The 16,989-nt window shown below is 44.5% G+C and overlaps 2 protein-coding genes across 2 annotated transcripts; one reads left to right on the top strand and one right to left on the bottom strand.

Moving 5' to 3' along the window:
• Positions 1-1,769: 1,769 nt before the first annotated feature.
• Positions 1,770-7,378, top strand: KY384_006731 (NRPS; the record flags this gene model as incomplete). Its single annotated transcript, XM_044815224.1, has 4 exons — positions 1,770-2,630; positions 2,720-3,027; positions 3,081-6,099; positions 6,155-7,378. 4 exons carry the CDS (start codon positions 1,770-1,772, stop codon positions 7,376-7,378), a joined length of 5,412 nt encoding a protein of 1,803 aa, XP_044667842.1.
• A 155-nt stretch (positions 7,379-7,533) lies between these two features.
• KY384_006730 (uncharacterized protein) lies at positions 7,534-9,954 on the bottom strand (the record flags this gene model as incomplete). Its single annotated transcript, XM_044815223.1, has 1 exon — positions 7,534-9,954. The coding sequence occupies one exon, from the start codon at positions 9,952-9,954 to the stop codon at positions 7,534-7,536; it is 2,421 nt and encodes an 806-aa protein (XP_044667841.1).
• Between the last annotated feature and the right edge of the window lie 7,035 nt (positions 9,955-16,989).

The following is a 16,989-nucleotide window of genomic DNA, read 5'->3' as shown; positions in this document are numbered from 1 at the left end:
ATTGCCAAAATCCAATCGGAGAGTTTGTCTGCTCACGTATCTGCATGCCCGGAGAATCTCGGTCCGTACGGCTGAGCTCGGAAGATCGACTAGACAGGCCAGATATTCCACACCGATTGTGGAAATAGTCGACTTCAGCATCGTGTGAGTAGGGTTTTCCTTCATGAAAATAGGACAAGGGTCTCAATTGATTCTGCAGGGTCCAGCGCATCTTCACCGATAATCATGAGGCAACATTGCCACCATGTACCTCCTCAATGAAAACAAATGGGAAGACATGACTCGCCAATAGGAATGTCTCATTCGTGTGGAGAACATTCACGCTTACATACATTCTATGATCGCGACGAGGTCTTTGGCTGTTGCGTCCCCAGCAGCTTCTGGGTTGGCCACCTTAGTCGCGATTGCGACATTACAATTGCAGAATGCAGCAAGGACATGGATTGCATGTGTACCCGAATGAGACTGGTTGGTAAATAAGTCAAATTTGTATGATTTTGTGATTTACAGTGTTCTTATTGCAATCAAATCTGGCATCGCAATGAGCGGCTTCGACTCCTTGTCACCTCATCTGAAATCGAAGAACCTCGACACAAACTGGCAAAGTGTCCCCCGTCATACGACAATAGCTGAGAGAAGTTGAAAGGTGCTTCAATAACAGTCTACAGCTGCGTGTTAAAGGGTCTTCACACGACAATGGGAGACTATAGCGATCCTCCACAACAACAACAACTGATGGACCTCCAAGGCAGTGTGGGAGCTCTATTTCGCCCTGACTTCAATTTCACGTGCGGAACCTCCACGACCAAGCGTAGATGGTATGATTTTTCGATATCATCATTGGAGACCACATACCTACAGTCATCAGAAGCTATCTCGGAACACTCACTTACCCTACTCTGTGCGCTTCGGATCTTGCACTACCGCCATTCTGGAATTGAGACAGCCTCGATAGCGGTTCACTCTGTCGATGGTTCTGCGTCACCTGGCCAGGTCCCTTTCCACATGGACGACGAAATAAGCATACACCAGGCATTGAATCTTGCGCGAGCTTCATTAGCTACTGCTAAGTCTTACAAACAGCCCGCTGTTGGGAGCGTTTCGTCCGCAAACTCCATTTGCTTTCAGTACTTGGCAGATGAGCGACGCCCCGTGTCAAAGACTGAGTAGGGTAAAAAGGCTTTCATTGCGCAAATCCAACGCTGAGGTGTTTCTAGGCATTTCCCCATGATTTGGTATTTTCATGAAAGCTCGAGTTGCTGTATCGATTACGATGAAACGCAATATCATCCAAAAACGATTGAGTTCATTTCTCTTAGCTACAAGGATGTTCTTTCGGCGGTGTTGACCCAACCATCGACTTCCATAAGCACCATAGTATTCCCACACGCTCAGAAACAATTACGGTGCCTTGACGGACCTCTCCATCCTCCAGCAAAAGCCAATTGTCCCGCAAGCCTCGTCGACGGCTTCAGGAATGTGGTCGCAAACTATGGCTCCAATCTAGCAATCGTTCAAGGCCAATTCTTAGCTAAGTTCGACGAGTTTGACAATTTGTCGTCCAACCTTGCTCGGAAAATATTGGCTGAAGCCGGCTCGGGGTTCGTACCCGGGGGCTGATCGCTTTTTGCATTCCCCCTTCAGCCCTGGCAATTGTCACAATCCTCGCGATAGTAAAGACTGGGTGCGCTTACATCCCTATCGACGTGAGACACCCTCTTGATCGCGTGCACGATATCATGAAGCTTTCGGACTGTCACTGCCTCGTAATGTCGGCTGACTCACCCCATTTCCTCCGGTACGACATTCCTACGGTAAAAAAGGTTGATATAACAAGCTTCTTGAACAACTCGACGGCTAGGATTACTCCTGTACCAGTAGATGAAATGAAAATCTCTGCCCATAACAAGGTGGCGTGTCTTTTGTATACCTCTGGAACTACAGGTCATCCTAAGGGCGTTAGAGTGACACAAGAAAGCATCTCTGCTTTCGTGTGTCATGGAGACGCTGTGACCTTTGGACCTGGTGATCGAGTATCTCAAATTACCAATTTGGCGTGGGATGCCCACATTCTAGAGACTTGGGGTCCATTACTGCGAGGTGCAACGATTTGCAGCTTTGATCGTTTCGATGTACTCGACCCACTGGTCCTTACTACGCTCTTCAATGCAATCGAGGTATCGCATAGCTTTATGACATGTGCTATGCTCCGACACGTACTAGGGAAGAGTCCTGGAATGCTCCAATCGCTGAAATTACTGGTCACAGGAGGGGACTCAATCCGATACGACGACTACCTTGCAGTCAGGGATGTCAATCCCGAGCTGATTATTCAGCACGTTTATGGGCCGAGTGAATGCTGCGTCTTCACGGTTTTCAATACCACTCAACTATCATCTCAATTCCCTACTACAGGTACAGTACCGATAGGGAAGCCGTTAGTCACGACTCAAGTTGTACTACTTGATCCAAATGGCCGCTTAGTCCCACCTCTTATCTGTGGAGAAATACACATTCGAGGCTCCTGCATCGCAGATGGTTACGAAGGCCAGGAACAAGAAACAAAAGCTGCTTTCATACCTAAGCAAATCACGAGTATCAATGATAACCCATCCCTGTTCTATCGCACCGTGAGCATTCCAACCCTACCCTCTTCAACCTTTTTTGCAATATTTACAATGATATCGGGTCAATGTTTACTTTACTGACATCGATGTAGAATGATAAAGCGACATGGACATCCAGTGGCCAGCTTGAGTTCTTGGGCCGCCTCGTCTACAACCAAGTCAAAGTACGTGGTCAACGACTCGAAGTCGACGAAGTTGAAGCCAATATAGTCAAAGCTACACAAATAGGCAATGTAGCTGTCGCGTACTACAGAGGCGAGTATCAGCGCAACGGAGCTTTACTAGGCTATTTGGTCCCCGGGTCAAATTCTCCGTATTGGCAGCATTTGGAACGGGATGAGTCAGTTGTGGTTGAGACGTGGGAGGAATATTATGATGTCGCATACACAACTGACGACATGTAAGTAATTCAAATGTGCCAAACATGAACAAGGAGCTCATACTTGCCAACAGAGTCAGTTACCGCAAAGCGTTCATCGGCTGGGATAGCATGATCACAGGTCAGCCAATTCCTCAGGATGAGATGGAATGTGAGTTGTCTATACTTGTCCCTGTCATCTCGCGTGACGATGCTGACACTGCCCGACCGCAAGCCTGGCTCATGGATACGCTACGTCCTTTCTTTGCACACAAGCCGCAACAAACCTTCGAGGTGGGTTGCGGTATCGGAATCATTATTAACGAGACAGTCCAACTGGCAAAACATTCCTTTGGGATCGAACCATCCACGGCAGGTCTGCAGAAGCTACAAGCGCAGCTTTCGCGCGATGGATTGGCGGAGAAAGCATCGTTGTGGCATGCAAGTGTTGACCAGATACAGACCCTGCCTGACTTCGAGACTGACTTCATCTTGATCAACTCAGTGGCCCAATACTTCCCGTCACTGCAGTATCTGGAAAATGCAATCCGTATATGCATCGACAGATGTGGGCCTGGAGGCCACATCATGCTCGGGGATCTTCGAAGTGCGCCACTCAACGACCTCTTAGTCATAGATATCTTGCTTCATCAGTGGAAAGATTGCCTTGATAGGAAGAACATTCGAGATCTTCGACAGGAGGTCCACAGAAAGCAACAGTATGCGACAGAGCTCTTGGTGGACCCAATGTTCTTCTTCCAGCTACAACAACGTGACTCGCGGATTACGCACGTGGAGGTCCTCCCAAAGATCATGGGTCAGAACAACGAATTGAGCCGCTATCGGTACCAAGTTGTCCTGCACATTCAAGCCCAGGTGTCTTTTGTCTACCCCAACGTGTGGGAGTCTCCTAAAGATAATGATCCCACCTTGATGTCTCTAACCCAATTAGTCCGGCAATTTGTATTCAGTGACCACGCCATCCTCGCTATTGAGCGCATACCAAATCGATTTCTCACCGGGCACGTGCAAAGGCTTCAGGTACTTCGCGCACCATCCACACACCAGCTCACCAGCCTCACTGAAATTATAAGTTCTCCTCCGCAAGCTGTGGGATGGTCTGCTTCAGATCTAAGCGACTTGGCAACGCTCCATGGGCTTTCTCTGCAACTGAGCTATGCCCGTCAGCAAGAAGGCGGTATTCTAGACGCGGTTTTCACAAAAGTTTCAACAACTGAGCAAAGATTTATATTCCCGCAGTCTCCCACGGCCGATTCGTCAGTTTCTCTGAATCCAGAAGAGGAAGCATCATTCAGACGCAAGAAGCTAGACGATAGTGCTTTCGAGACTATCACCAAGATGTTGAAGGCTATGATTCCAGACTTTATGATTCCAGAACTCTTGTACATCATCGATCATATTCCTCTCACCAAAAACGGTAAAATCGACCGGAAGGTGCTAGCGAACATTGCAGCTTCCGATTATGGAATTGCTCTGCGGAAGGAAGCAGAAGTATACGGCTATAGTAACGAGACTGAACGTGAAGTATGTGATGTGTTCACTAATCTCTTGGGTTCTGCGACGGCAGTCTCGCCGGCAACAGACTTTTTCAGAGCAGGGGGACATAGTCTTCTTGCTACGCAACTACGTTCCAAACTACAAGAAATATTTCAGGTCAGCCTCTCGATCCGGCAGATATTCGATGCACCTACGGCAGCAGAATTGTCTGCTGTAATCACGAAGTCTGAGAAGATCCTTCGTCAAGAGCCACTGTATATCAACAATGATATTCAACATGGAGCGCTTACTGAACTCTCGAACGCTCAATTTCGCGTCTGGTTCCAGACCTTGTTGAACCCAAAGGATCCTTGGTACAACTCTGGGTTTACCCTCCGATTCGCAAGGTGTCTCCATGAAGAGGTTTTGGAGAGAACTTTGAATGAGATTGTGATGCGTCATGAAATCCTTCGGACTCTTATCGTGGAACAAAATGGTGTACCGATGCAGTTGCTCACAGATCAGATACCTCATCTGGAAAAAATCGATCTGCTTAGCTTGGACGACATAGAACACGCCAAAGCAAGTGTACGTGAACATCTGCTGCGACCTTTCGATCTCGATCGCGAAATACCTATCCGCCCTGTGCTATTTCGCAGAGGCGAACAGCATATTTTGTTGATATCAATACATCATATTGCTACCGACGGCTTCTCCCACGACATTTGGAGAAGGGAATTGACAACTATCTATCCAGCTATGCTAGCTGGTGAATCATCGCCTCTGCGAGCTCTACACTTGCAATATAATGATTTTGCAATGTGGCAGCGTTCTGAGGAAAACCGTCGACTCGTGGATTCCGAGCTCGATTACTGGATTCCATATCTGAAAGGCAGCCGACCGGCAAGACTGCCTGTTGACTTCACCCGTAGCTCGGCTCATAGTGAGGCTGGCACCTCGACCTTTGAATGTGATCAAGAGTTGAAAGATCGTCTTCAAATAATTTGCAAAAACGAGCGCGTAACGTGGTTCATGCTGCTCATCGCTGCATTCCGCGCTCTACAGTTCCAATGGACAGGCCAGTCTGACGCCTCACTGGGAAATCCAATTGCCAATCGCCATCACTCGGAGTTCGAATCTCTACTGGGTTTCTTCGTCAACACACAAGTCGTTCGACTGAAATGTCAGAATCATATGCCATTTTTGGATCTTCTTCGCCAAACACGCGACTTGACTCTGAAAGCCTTCGATCATCAACATGCGCCCTTTGAAAAGATCGTCGAGACATTGAACCCTTCTCGTTATGCTCTGCAAAATCCTTTGGTCGAAATCATGTTTGCTTTCCAGACGACGAGCACAGCGCCATTCAATCTAGCTGGTATACCGGTCTCATACTTTGGCATCAACAACTTGACTACTCGTTTTGACCTAGAAGTTCATTGGGAGGACAGACCAGACCATTTACGATGTGTCATGTTCTATCGGCTCGATGTTTTCAAGGCCTCAACAATTGAAAAATTTGGACATGAGCTCGTCGTATTACTCGAAACCATAGCGGACAACGCGGATACACTGCTCATGACTGACCACTTGGAGTCAGAAACCATCGAACTAGAGGTAAATAAGTCTTCGTGTCGCAAGTTATTGAGTCCGTCGGCTGACTTCACAATAGTCTTATGCTCCGTTGCCTGAGTTTCTAGCCTCCGTTCAGGGCCCAGATGGACCCCCACAGAACGCGACCGAGCGAACAATCATCTCTGTTTTTGAGATCGTTTTGGGACAAGAAGAACTCACGCGCCAATCTCATTTCTTTGAGCTCGGAGGCCACTCACTCCTTGTGACACTAGCTTGCTCCAAGCTGAAGAAGGCATTGCTCAAGGAGGTCAAGATTGTCGATATTTTCTCATACCCAACGCCTGCAGCACTCGCTATCAGAGCTCATGAGTTGTCAGATACTCGAGTCGTTCAGATGCCCACCCCAATCAATTCCGAGGACAAAGCGGATCGCGATGTTACCTCCCCGACACTACAAGAAATGCCTCCTTACTATAGATTCCGAACATTGCCCGGTAAACCCTTGCTCTTCTGCCTTCCCATGGCGACGGGAATAGGCTCGGTCTTCGCAAGGCTTGCACTCAAGACCGACGAGTTCTGCACCGTGGCAATGAACGACCCATTCCTCAACAAAGCAGAAGCCGGCACCAAAAGTAACGGATCCAGCTCGAGCATGGAAGACCTCGCCGCATCATACTATAAAGAGATCCTCAATATCGAGGAAAATCTCAATCGCAGCCATCCGAGCGAAGACCACACCAACAAGCCTCCACCACTGAGTCTCCTTGGCTACTCCTTCGGAGGCAATGTCGCCATCGAGGTCGCCCGCCTCGCACAACGCGACCACCGCGCCGTAAACCTCTTCCTCATCGACTCCGCCGTCGCGAAAATCCCCTCTACTCAACAAGTCATCCAGCAGAGCGCTGATCTAGGCTTCAAGGACATTGGCTCCGCATCCGACATCGAAGCGAAGATCCAATCGACCATTGCGCAGACCGTTGCTGCTGCTACTGAACGAGCGCTCTCTTCCCTGATACCCCGCGACACGTCTGTAGGAGGGGAGACAGAGAAGGGAGAGGGTGGCTTGGAGAAGTTCCGCGAGTGTGCAGAGATCAATGTTAGACGTCTGCTTGGTCATGAGATGGGATTTTATGAGGGGAATGTCACGTTGTTCCGCTCGGAGTCAAATGTGTTTCATGGGCTAGGGGAGAAGGTGAGACGTTTAGAAGAGGTTGCGTTGCAGGGGGGACATTATGAGTTGCTAGACTATTCGAAGGAGCAGAGAGAGGCTATTGCTGACAGGATTTCTTCGGTTCTAAATGGGCGGCGCGTAGTGGGGTGACACTGTCGAGATTCATAGGCACATTTAAGAACGTGGGTACGTAGCTGAGGATTATATCGGCTTGAATCGTGGGACTAACTTGTATATTAGTATGATTTCCTTTACATCCTTGTTAGTTGTGAAGAAATAACGAGAAGAAGCCTATTTCAATCGCTCTAAACTTCAGGTCTATTCATCTCCCTAGACACTGACGACGTATTATCTTTGACGAGACGGGCGAAGCCCAGCTCCATGCTCTCCACTTTGACTTTCCAATCTTTGGCATCTGACTCTAACTCCGCAATGCTAGAATGGCTTCCACCGCCCTCGGGAAGTGTGGCATCGGGATCCTGCCTGATTCGCAACAAGAATGGTAGCGGTGACGATTTCCAGAGAGGTACGTGCTGTACTGCACTGGATCTCGTACGAACAATGGTACAAATGAAGAAGATCAGCGCCATTGCTGCGACGAGCGCGGGGAAGATCAGCCAGTTCCATCGCACAGCTAAACATGTTTGATCATGCATTACTATTCCTACAGCCGGCTTGTTGTACGGAGGCTTTGCGCTACTTTGTCGTATGTAAGCGGTGATTGAGTCGGAGATGTTTTTGAAGATGCTGTCGATGCGTTCGAAACTCGTGTTGCCATAGTTGTAGATGTGTTGTAACAACGGCGGGCCGCTCAGGGCCTCGATGTTAGCAAAATAATTATCAAGTGAAACTGTGCCGATCACTGAGCCGGTAAAGAATTGTCCCAAAAATTCTAGCCAAAACTGACTGTCAAACAAAGCAAGCATGACGTACACACAACCGTGGACCATCATTGACTCAGGAAAAGGAGAACTAGATGAAAAGTTGGTATAAGAAGGGTTAAATGTTGCGTTGTATGCTAGCCACCGCTGGTTCATATCGTGAGCATGACCACTTTCTGAAAGGTTTTGGCGCTCTTCATCAGAGAGGCAATGTAGGTCGAGTATTGCTTGGAATTGGATGTATGCCTTATCTGAAGGGTGATTAGGATCGAGAGGTGGCCCACTCGAGTCAACGGGAAATTCCTGCGTCCAACCCCATTGTCTTCGGGAAGGATCATCCATCCCAACAAGTTGCTCTTGCAATACGCCTCCTTCAACTTTGGTCTCATAGGTTCGTATACATGGCTCGATCGTACAAGTAGTTGAGCCAAATCCTCTGCAGTAAAAATCACTGTTTTTATGATTCTCGCAGTCGACTGGGCCATTTCCTGTCTTTGGGTCAAACAACTTGAATTGTTGTGCCACAATCATCTCAACGCCGCGAGGGGTATCCCAACGGTCCTGTGAGAACACTCCGTAAGTTCTCATGGCTGTTATATTAAAATCAGTGCCTGGTCCAGAGCTTATGGTGAACGTCGAATTGGAAGTTGTTGTAGTCCTCGTCATGCGATTGAGAAGTGATGAGGACGACGATATATTTTGGGTGAAATTGACCATTGCCCCATTTAATACGACCGAGTCAAGCCCTCTGATCCCTGAATCGTTGGCAGGTACTACTGATTGATATGTGGATAATAGATCACTTGTGTCGGTACAGCTACTGCAGTATGCAACTGTGCTATATTGCTCCGGGAATGTACAATTTGTTGATGGACACAAGGCGTTCATGTTGATACCAGAACCGAGCGCACCATCAGGGACGGCGGCTTGCAGAGCTGGCTCGACTGTGAACCCTGACGCTCCACCAGGGCCATTGAAGACTTCTGGGAGGAAAACATTGGTTCGAGGGACCTCAGCCTGCAAATGATCTATGGCGACTGAGCAAGTATAGTAATGGATAATTTGCTGCCCAAAAGGGTCCACAATTAGGATGAGGAGCGCAATCACGGCACCAGTCGAAGATAGCAAGTTACGTGTTCGTAAATGCCACAATAGCGTAAGGGCCCCAAGAGGACCTCGCGTCGCTGCATCATATCGTGTGATATCCATTATTGGTCTTTCTTCTTTTAGCCAGCTCCACTTCAGCTGGCCGAGCCCTTCGGTGGCAATCGTGACCACCACACCCCTGAGCACGGTCATATAGATAGACAAAAGTGTGTTTACCGTAAGATGATACGGCCACTGGGGTAAAGGCTTCCCTTGATGAGGCCGAAGAGTAGCGACTACGCCAGAAATTGCTAGGATTGCAATAACGCACGCGGCAAGCTCTAACCACCAAGTGCGCAAAGATTGATTAAAAGGATTCACGTGTGAGAGCCTCCTGCCTTCGGGGTGTAGGGACTCTGTTGGCCTGTTATGCGTTCCATTTTCGGACCCCTCTCCTAGAGACATAGTAGATTGAGCAACTTCAGCACTGGTCTCTCGACTGAGGGAGCTAGACGAGTTGACTGATATATTTGTTGTTGCCTGTTGTTCGGTCTCAATATGTAGGGGTTGTGTTGGCTCGACAAGGGGTCCGATATTAGATCGCTCTCCTAAAGACATGGCAGACTGCGGAGGTGGAATAACAGCAGCTTCCTCGTTCGTCCTGACAACAGGTAAAGTGTGCGTGTCAGTTGAGGTCTTAGGCAAGATTTGGCGCTCGCCCTCAATGTTGTCTCTCGACGATACTCGATCTCTGTTCATCTTTGCTAGAAAATAATTGATGTTGACTTGTTCGCGTTTCGAGAAGTTTAAAGAGGGGGACAGCTAATTCATAGTAAATAGATACATAGGTACCCTCGGTGGAGTACTTCGCCTCGTCCAGAATGCGCCCCTCCTAAGGTGCCTTCGACTTGCATATGCACGTTATAGCCGCCCCGTCCAGGAGTCGTCGACTGTCATGAACGCCGCATTCGAGCTTCAAGGATTTCTGCCTACAGCTGCCTTTCATAATCCTGCAGACAATCTTCAATCGAGCTAAGCCGTAGCCTGCCTTGTTCGGAATCGAAAAGCGCGTAAACGTTGCTATTAAGGCTGAGTTGACCGTTGACTTTTGTCCTTCGCCCGATGCAAACTCATAAGCATATCTTTTGACTCTCTGCTATAGTCTCTGGAAAGCTGCGATTGGGCTCAGCAGATCACAACACTAGGTCTGACAATGTAATAACACCGCTAAATCCGTGTGAATGGGAGAGACGTGATCCAGATCGTGACACGTTGCAAGAGGCGTGAACACTTGTTGATATCTTCAACGTGGCAAATCTCGTCTTACTGTTCACACTTATCATTATGCAGGGAACTTGTGCCGTCTTCAGGCTTCATGATCATTTTTCTCGCTCTTCATTCCACATCCCTGAAGAGTTCTTTTTCAATCGTGTAGCTGGAGGGCTGCATAAGCTCACATCTTCCTCAAGACAGAAAGCGTCCCTTTGATGACGACGCACCAAAGTCAGAAAGATTACGGGAAAGTCCAAGATCCGACACGAACGCAGCTCTCTTGTCTTTTCCTTGGTTTTACAATCGGTATCTTAGTCGCCGTCCTCATCATCTCAGCAGCACTGGTGCGTATCCAGATCTACGCATTCGGTATGCATTTACCACACCAAGTTGCAGTTTGGGGCCAGCCCGCATTGTTCGTATGTTGAACCTTTCACCCCTCTCTTGACTTATTATTAGCTGATGTCGAAAGTATCTCCAAAGGGCAGTAAAATGGATTCTTGCCCTGATGGCAGCATATCTGAAAAGTATCGCATGGAAAGAACTCGATCGAAGGTTTGGCTTTGGGCAGCGCGTCGCGGATACCTTGATGCACGCACAGAGCTGGGGCGAAAGCAAGCTCTCCATTACTGTCAGCATGCTTAATGTTTGGTGTAAGATTTGCGCTGACCTGATATAAGGATTACGCTGATTTACCTAGATTTGATAGGAGTTTTGCTCCTCGTTGTCTTGTTGACGATTTCTCCGTTCTTGCCACATCACACGACATGGAGACGGGCCAAAACGATGATCTGTTTCTGGGTAAGGAACATCGCGCGATCGATTAGATCATTGTACATGAAGCTGACCAGGGAACCGCGTAAAACCATCATCTGTTGCTTGCTCTTGACGCTGATTCTTGGCGGGGTCAGATTTCTTTTCGGGTTTAATAGATCACCAAGTAAAGATTTGAACCCATTTTTAAGACCAGAGCACGATGGACACGGGTCTTACAGCATGGACGAAAGCCGTCGTAATCCGGGATGGGGTCCAGTCTCGCTTGAGTGAACTATAATCACAAGATCAAGTTCTTATACCAAGGGTCAAGCTATCGAGCGAAACATAGATGGACTTGTGAATGGACCGCAAGGGATATGTGGGCCGAGACAGTCAAAGGTGGTGCTATGAGTAAATTAGACGTGGAATATATAGCTGTTCAATCCGCGGTTTTACGTCGCTTTGCAGTCAGAAAGGGCAGTAGAGACAGATCTGCTGAGACGAGGACGGGGGCAAAAGTGCACTGAAGTTGCTTGACGTATCATTAATGTTTGGCACCAAGAGCGCACTGAAAGGTCAAAAGGTTAAAAATAGGGATCGTGAGCCATCTGTACCTCGACAGGGAACGGAGATCTAGCCCAAATGACAGGCTTTGAATCTCAAAAAATGCTGCCTCCTTGGGAAAGGTTAATTATCATATCTCGGAGCAGACAACTAGGACAAAGATACTGGAAAGAGATGAGAGCAGGATAATGAGTAGTAAATAATCTCTAGTCTGTGTGAAATTGAAATTTGATATGCGGTTCCTTCCTCAACACAAGCTACTCTTAATGGCCACTACTTACCTACTCACTCACTCACTCAAGGCCATATCCGCCCCGCCCAACTCTCCTTCCTCAAGCACAATCGCATCGCAGTATTCCTCATGATCATACAATCTCAACTTCTCTCTCATCTCCTCTCCCATTCTTCTAGCACAAACACCATGGCAAATCGTGCACTCTCACCCTCTGAGCAGAATCTGGCCCCAAACCTCATCTTTATGCTGGGTCACAAAAGCTAGATTCCATTGCACTTCAACCGCGGGCTCAACATCATTCGCCGACTCTAAAGCGACAGGCAATCTATCAGCCATAAAGAACGTCTCAGTCAATTCTCTCAGCCCGTATCCGAAGACGGCGTAATTGACGAGACAGTTTTGCGCTAATTTCGTATAAGAAGTCTCGTCCATGTCGCAATCTCGGTGGAGCATGTAAACGCTGTCAAATCCGTATCGTAGCCCCAAGGGCTCGAGAACACGGTAGGCTTGTCGTGGTTTTGGTGGAAGGAGTGATGAAAGTGGATTGTGTTTAGGCTAGAAGGAGGAAGTCGACGAAGGAGATACAGTCCTCGAAGGTTGTGAAGGGTGGGGATGGGTCATTGGGGAGTGACGCATAGTAGATTGATTTCGACTCGGTATAGGTGGAGGATGAGGGGCGGAGTAGCATGGATAGGTACATGTTGCGGATGAGCTCGAGAACCATGTTTGAGGCGCTGGAGGAGTTAGACATCTTGCATCCGGTGTGACTTCGACGCTCTTTTGGAATCAATCGGTAAGTGGAACTTGCTCTTGTGATTGCTAGTATACATAGAGTATGAGTTGGATTGAGGATTGATAGGCTAAGGTCTTCGGAAGTAGACAATGCTAGGTCTCCACGTTCTCGAACAAGCCTATTAGTAGGAACGCGCTTCTGCGGAAGAAAATAAATGAACAACGCAATTGTATGGCTCGAACGGCCAAATAACGGAACCAGTAAGTGAGGTGAACAGTCGCATTGTGCTCACCTTTTAGCCTAATCATTGAGACAGGACAAACAAGTGGAAGTCTAAGGAACAATAAAAAAACTGTACTGTAGTAACGGAGCTTATCTGAATGTAGACTCAGCTCGGTTCGATAAAGGCTTTCTATGTATAGTTCCTACCTTGTTTTATATCCTATAAGCCTCAATTCTATAGCTCTCACGCAAATCCATAGTACTTTCTCGCCCATTCCATTAATCCACCAACTGTCCTGCCACGGCGCCAGCAGTTAAGCCTAAGAGCGCAGCGTTATAGGAATGGCAGGGCTTAATCTTCCTCTTGTCTTTCAACACAGCCGATTAGGCCTTCTCCTGGCAGATCTTGCATTCTTTGAAAGGCTCTGATGGTGGCGACATCGTGGAGGATTCCAACGAACCTCAGAAGTAGCCTAGTTGCTTCGATATGAGAATGAGAGAGCGACGGCTGAGATTAGGCCGTGTGGATGATAACTCGATGATGATGACACTACTTGCCGGAGGAGAAGAAAAGCAGGCTATAAAATGAGGATGTATGGAGCTTTAAACCATTGACGGACAAGATGCTTTCATTTTTGTCCCCTCACAAGGCTGATTCTGCTTTACTCCTATGACTATGTTGCTGTGCCGGAGCCTAACAGCCTGCCTACAGCTGGCTTACACTAATGCAGTTTGCCATAATTAGCTTAAGGACCGAGGCTATTCAGCAGCAATTAGAGCCAGTCATCGGGTCATGACCTTGGCGTACGTTGATCACGTTATGACATCGAGGCAAGGCTGAAATGCTGTTGTCTAATAATATTAATAATGTTAATTGAGAAGTAGTCTACAAGATCCCATGCAGAGGCTAAAGTATGTAGAGTGCGAAAGCCTAGCAATGTTGAATAACATATGCTCCGCTTGTTCATAGCTATCCATCGATATATGTACCTGAATATGGCAAAATGCCCTTAGTCAGTGGAGAAACTTCTTATGTATGCTATGATTCGTAGAGCACAAGGTGTCTTCCCTTTATACTCCTTCTCGACGAATACTAAAGAACCCCTAGGCATTTAGAATAAGCTTATAGTTTCATTTACCTGGGTGCAAAAAGCCTAAAATCATTCGCCTTCGGATTCTCAGCCGTCCCTCTAGCTCCCTAATCCGGCGATGGAGGTCTCTCAACTGCAGCGTTAGTCGACTGGGGCCCCCGGGTTCAGCGCTTAGATTGTGACACTAGCCCTCGCGCCACCATTTCTTGATTGTGGTTTTGATCCTCAGCAACAAAAGGATAGAAAGAACCGATAAACCCACCAGGAGGAAGAATGTCTCTACAATTAAGTCTCGACCTCGACCGGTATATAATGTTAAAATCGATGCAGAGTACTAAGCCAAGACGGTTAACATGGCCACATTAGCGCTATCCCCTCGGCTGCTAGGTGCCTTATTTCAGGGGTAAATTTAATTTCATAGTATTTTCGTTTTAACTAAGTCTATATAGTCCTTCCAATACTCCTTATAATTACAAATGCTTACTCTATATATACTATAGCCTTTAATAGTTTTTAGTATTCGTCCTCGTTATTACTAATTTATAGGAGTAATTAAAATATTTAACTATAGTTTATTTAAAACTTTCTAGTTTAGTTGTTTTTAACGAGTATTACGTCTTTTTATAAATCTATATATAAAACACGTTTTTAAAAAGTTTAGCTTAATTATTTAATATTTTTATAGCGAAGTAGAATAAAGTTAAAATACTAAAAAAGCTAAAGTAATAACTTATAGTTCTAACTATTTAATAAGATCGTTTAAAGTAGAAATTATTTATATAAGTTTTAAGTCTTTATACTATAATATAGGTTCTAAAAGGAAATAATATTAATAATATAGCTATTAGTTGCTATTAAGTTAATTAAAAAATAAAAAAAAACTATTTAAGTTTTTTAATAAATTTTTTATATAGTATAATAAGCTCGTAGTTAATTAATATAATTAATATTATTTATATAATAATTATATATATTAATAAATATAAAAATAAACAGTTTTTTAATAGCGCTTTTTTTAAAAAGTACTCTTAATATCTTTATATTAATAGCTATTTTTATAAATTGTTGTTGCTATTGTTTTACTATTTATTTACTACTTTTAATAGTAGTTATAAAAAATATAGTTTTTTAATCTTTCTATACTAGTTATAAGATTTATTTGTTATCGCTAAAAGCCTTATATAATCTCTTCTATAGAAGCTAGGTCTTATACTTTATTCTTATTTTAACGATTTTTAGCTTAAGCCTATTGTTCTTTTCCTTTAAGAGGCGTTTCCTTTACAAAGCAGTTCCCGATTTTGCTTCTTATACTTTACGATTAGTTTTTTAAGTTTTTATAATATTAGCTATACTAAAGCTATTGTATCTAAGCTGTCTAAAAAGCTACACTAATATAAAAAAATTATTTATCTAGATAATATACTTATTAAAAGTATAATAAAAGTATTACTTTATAAGAAACTCTAAAATAATAGTTTAAGTATTAAAATAACCCTATTCCTTTATTTATTTAGAGTTTATATCTTTTAGTCTATTTATTTTTAAATACTATATTTAATTTAGAATAAAATCTTTATTTATTAGATATTATATTTTATATTTTATTAATATTAATTTATTTAGAATATTAATAATATACTTAAACTTCCTAGTAAATTTTATTATTATTTTATTAATAGTAAGGTATATACTAATATAAAAAAAACGTCTAAAAACTATTTTTAAATACTTACTAAAGGGTTTTAATTTATTAAAAACTAAGTTTAACTTCTAAGTCTTACCCTCTAAAATATATAAGAATTGGGTAAGCTATTTAAACTAATTTAAGCTTATTTGCATTATAATATAAATATAAATAAAACCTAGATGTTATTTTTAGTTTTAAAAATTCTTAGCCTTAGTTTTTTAATAGATACTAAGTTAAATTACGATTTTTATATATATTTGAAGCTTATATAGCAATATTAGTTTTTAAGCTTTTATATACAAGGTAGTTTCTAAAGCTTAAATTAAAAATAACTTTTTAGCAGTATATATATTTATAGTATTAACTATAAAGCTAAGTATTTTATTGTTAAAAAATAGGTTAAAAATATTATAAAATTTATTAGCTTTTATATCTCTTAGAATATATCCTTTTCCTTAGGTATATAGTTTTTAAATTTTTATTAGCTAAAAGCGCAGTATCGGCTGGGGAGGAGGGGTTTACGCCTTCAAATTAGTTACTAATAAAAGTAATAGGTCTACTGGTATATAATCTATGTCGTCGGATATTCTATTATAAGGTATAGTTGTTGTAATAGTGATAATAAGGTAAAAAAGCGTGGCTGGAAAATGCGTATAATTAGGGCCGGATTTAAGGCACCTAGCAGCCGAGGGGATAGAGTATCCAATTCAGCAGACGGATAATCTGGTGCGAGATGCTAATGTTATCGCTTGCGCTTAGATCGCTCTAATGTGGGTTCTTTTTCTTTGAGAAGGACCACCACTGAATCATCTAAAGAGTGAAGACTACCGTGCGCCCAAAAGCCTCGAGTAAGAGGCAAAAGCAGAAGATTGTTCCTGCTGAAAGTAATGGATTCTTGGCATAAGTCGCTGCTAGAGATATCTGTAGAGGGATGACCAAGACTAAGACATTGGCAATGGGAAGCCATATTGGAAGTGCTTCAAAGCGTTTAAAATAAATGTAGAGCTGTCAGCGTAGTCACAAAGACGGCCGCGCTTAAAGCGAAAGCTTTGATTGCAAATACTAGGATCCTAGCCACTTGGATCGATTTGTTGAAAATCGCCCATATGACAAGGGACCTAATCTTAAAACCCGATTTTCTCAAGAAAAGAGCGTCGGAACGCGAGACAAGACAAAGACTGTCCACGTCAATTCGAGATTCTAGGGTCACTAAGACCCGCATATGGACCAAACC

The sequence above is a fragment of the Bacidia gigantensis genome (assembly GCF_019456465.1).
Source record: "Bacidia gigantensis strain McMullin 20006 chromosome Unknown contig_253, whole genome shotgun sequence".
NCBI classification, from domain to species: Eukaryota; Fungi; Ascomycota; class Lecanoromycetes; order Lecanorales; family Ramalinaceae; genus Bacidia; species Bacidia gigantensis.
The sequence above is the reverse complement of the archived record's forward strand: the minus strand, read 5'-3'. Positions and strand labels throughout refer to the sequence as shown.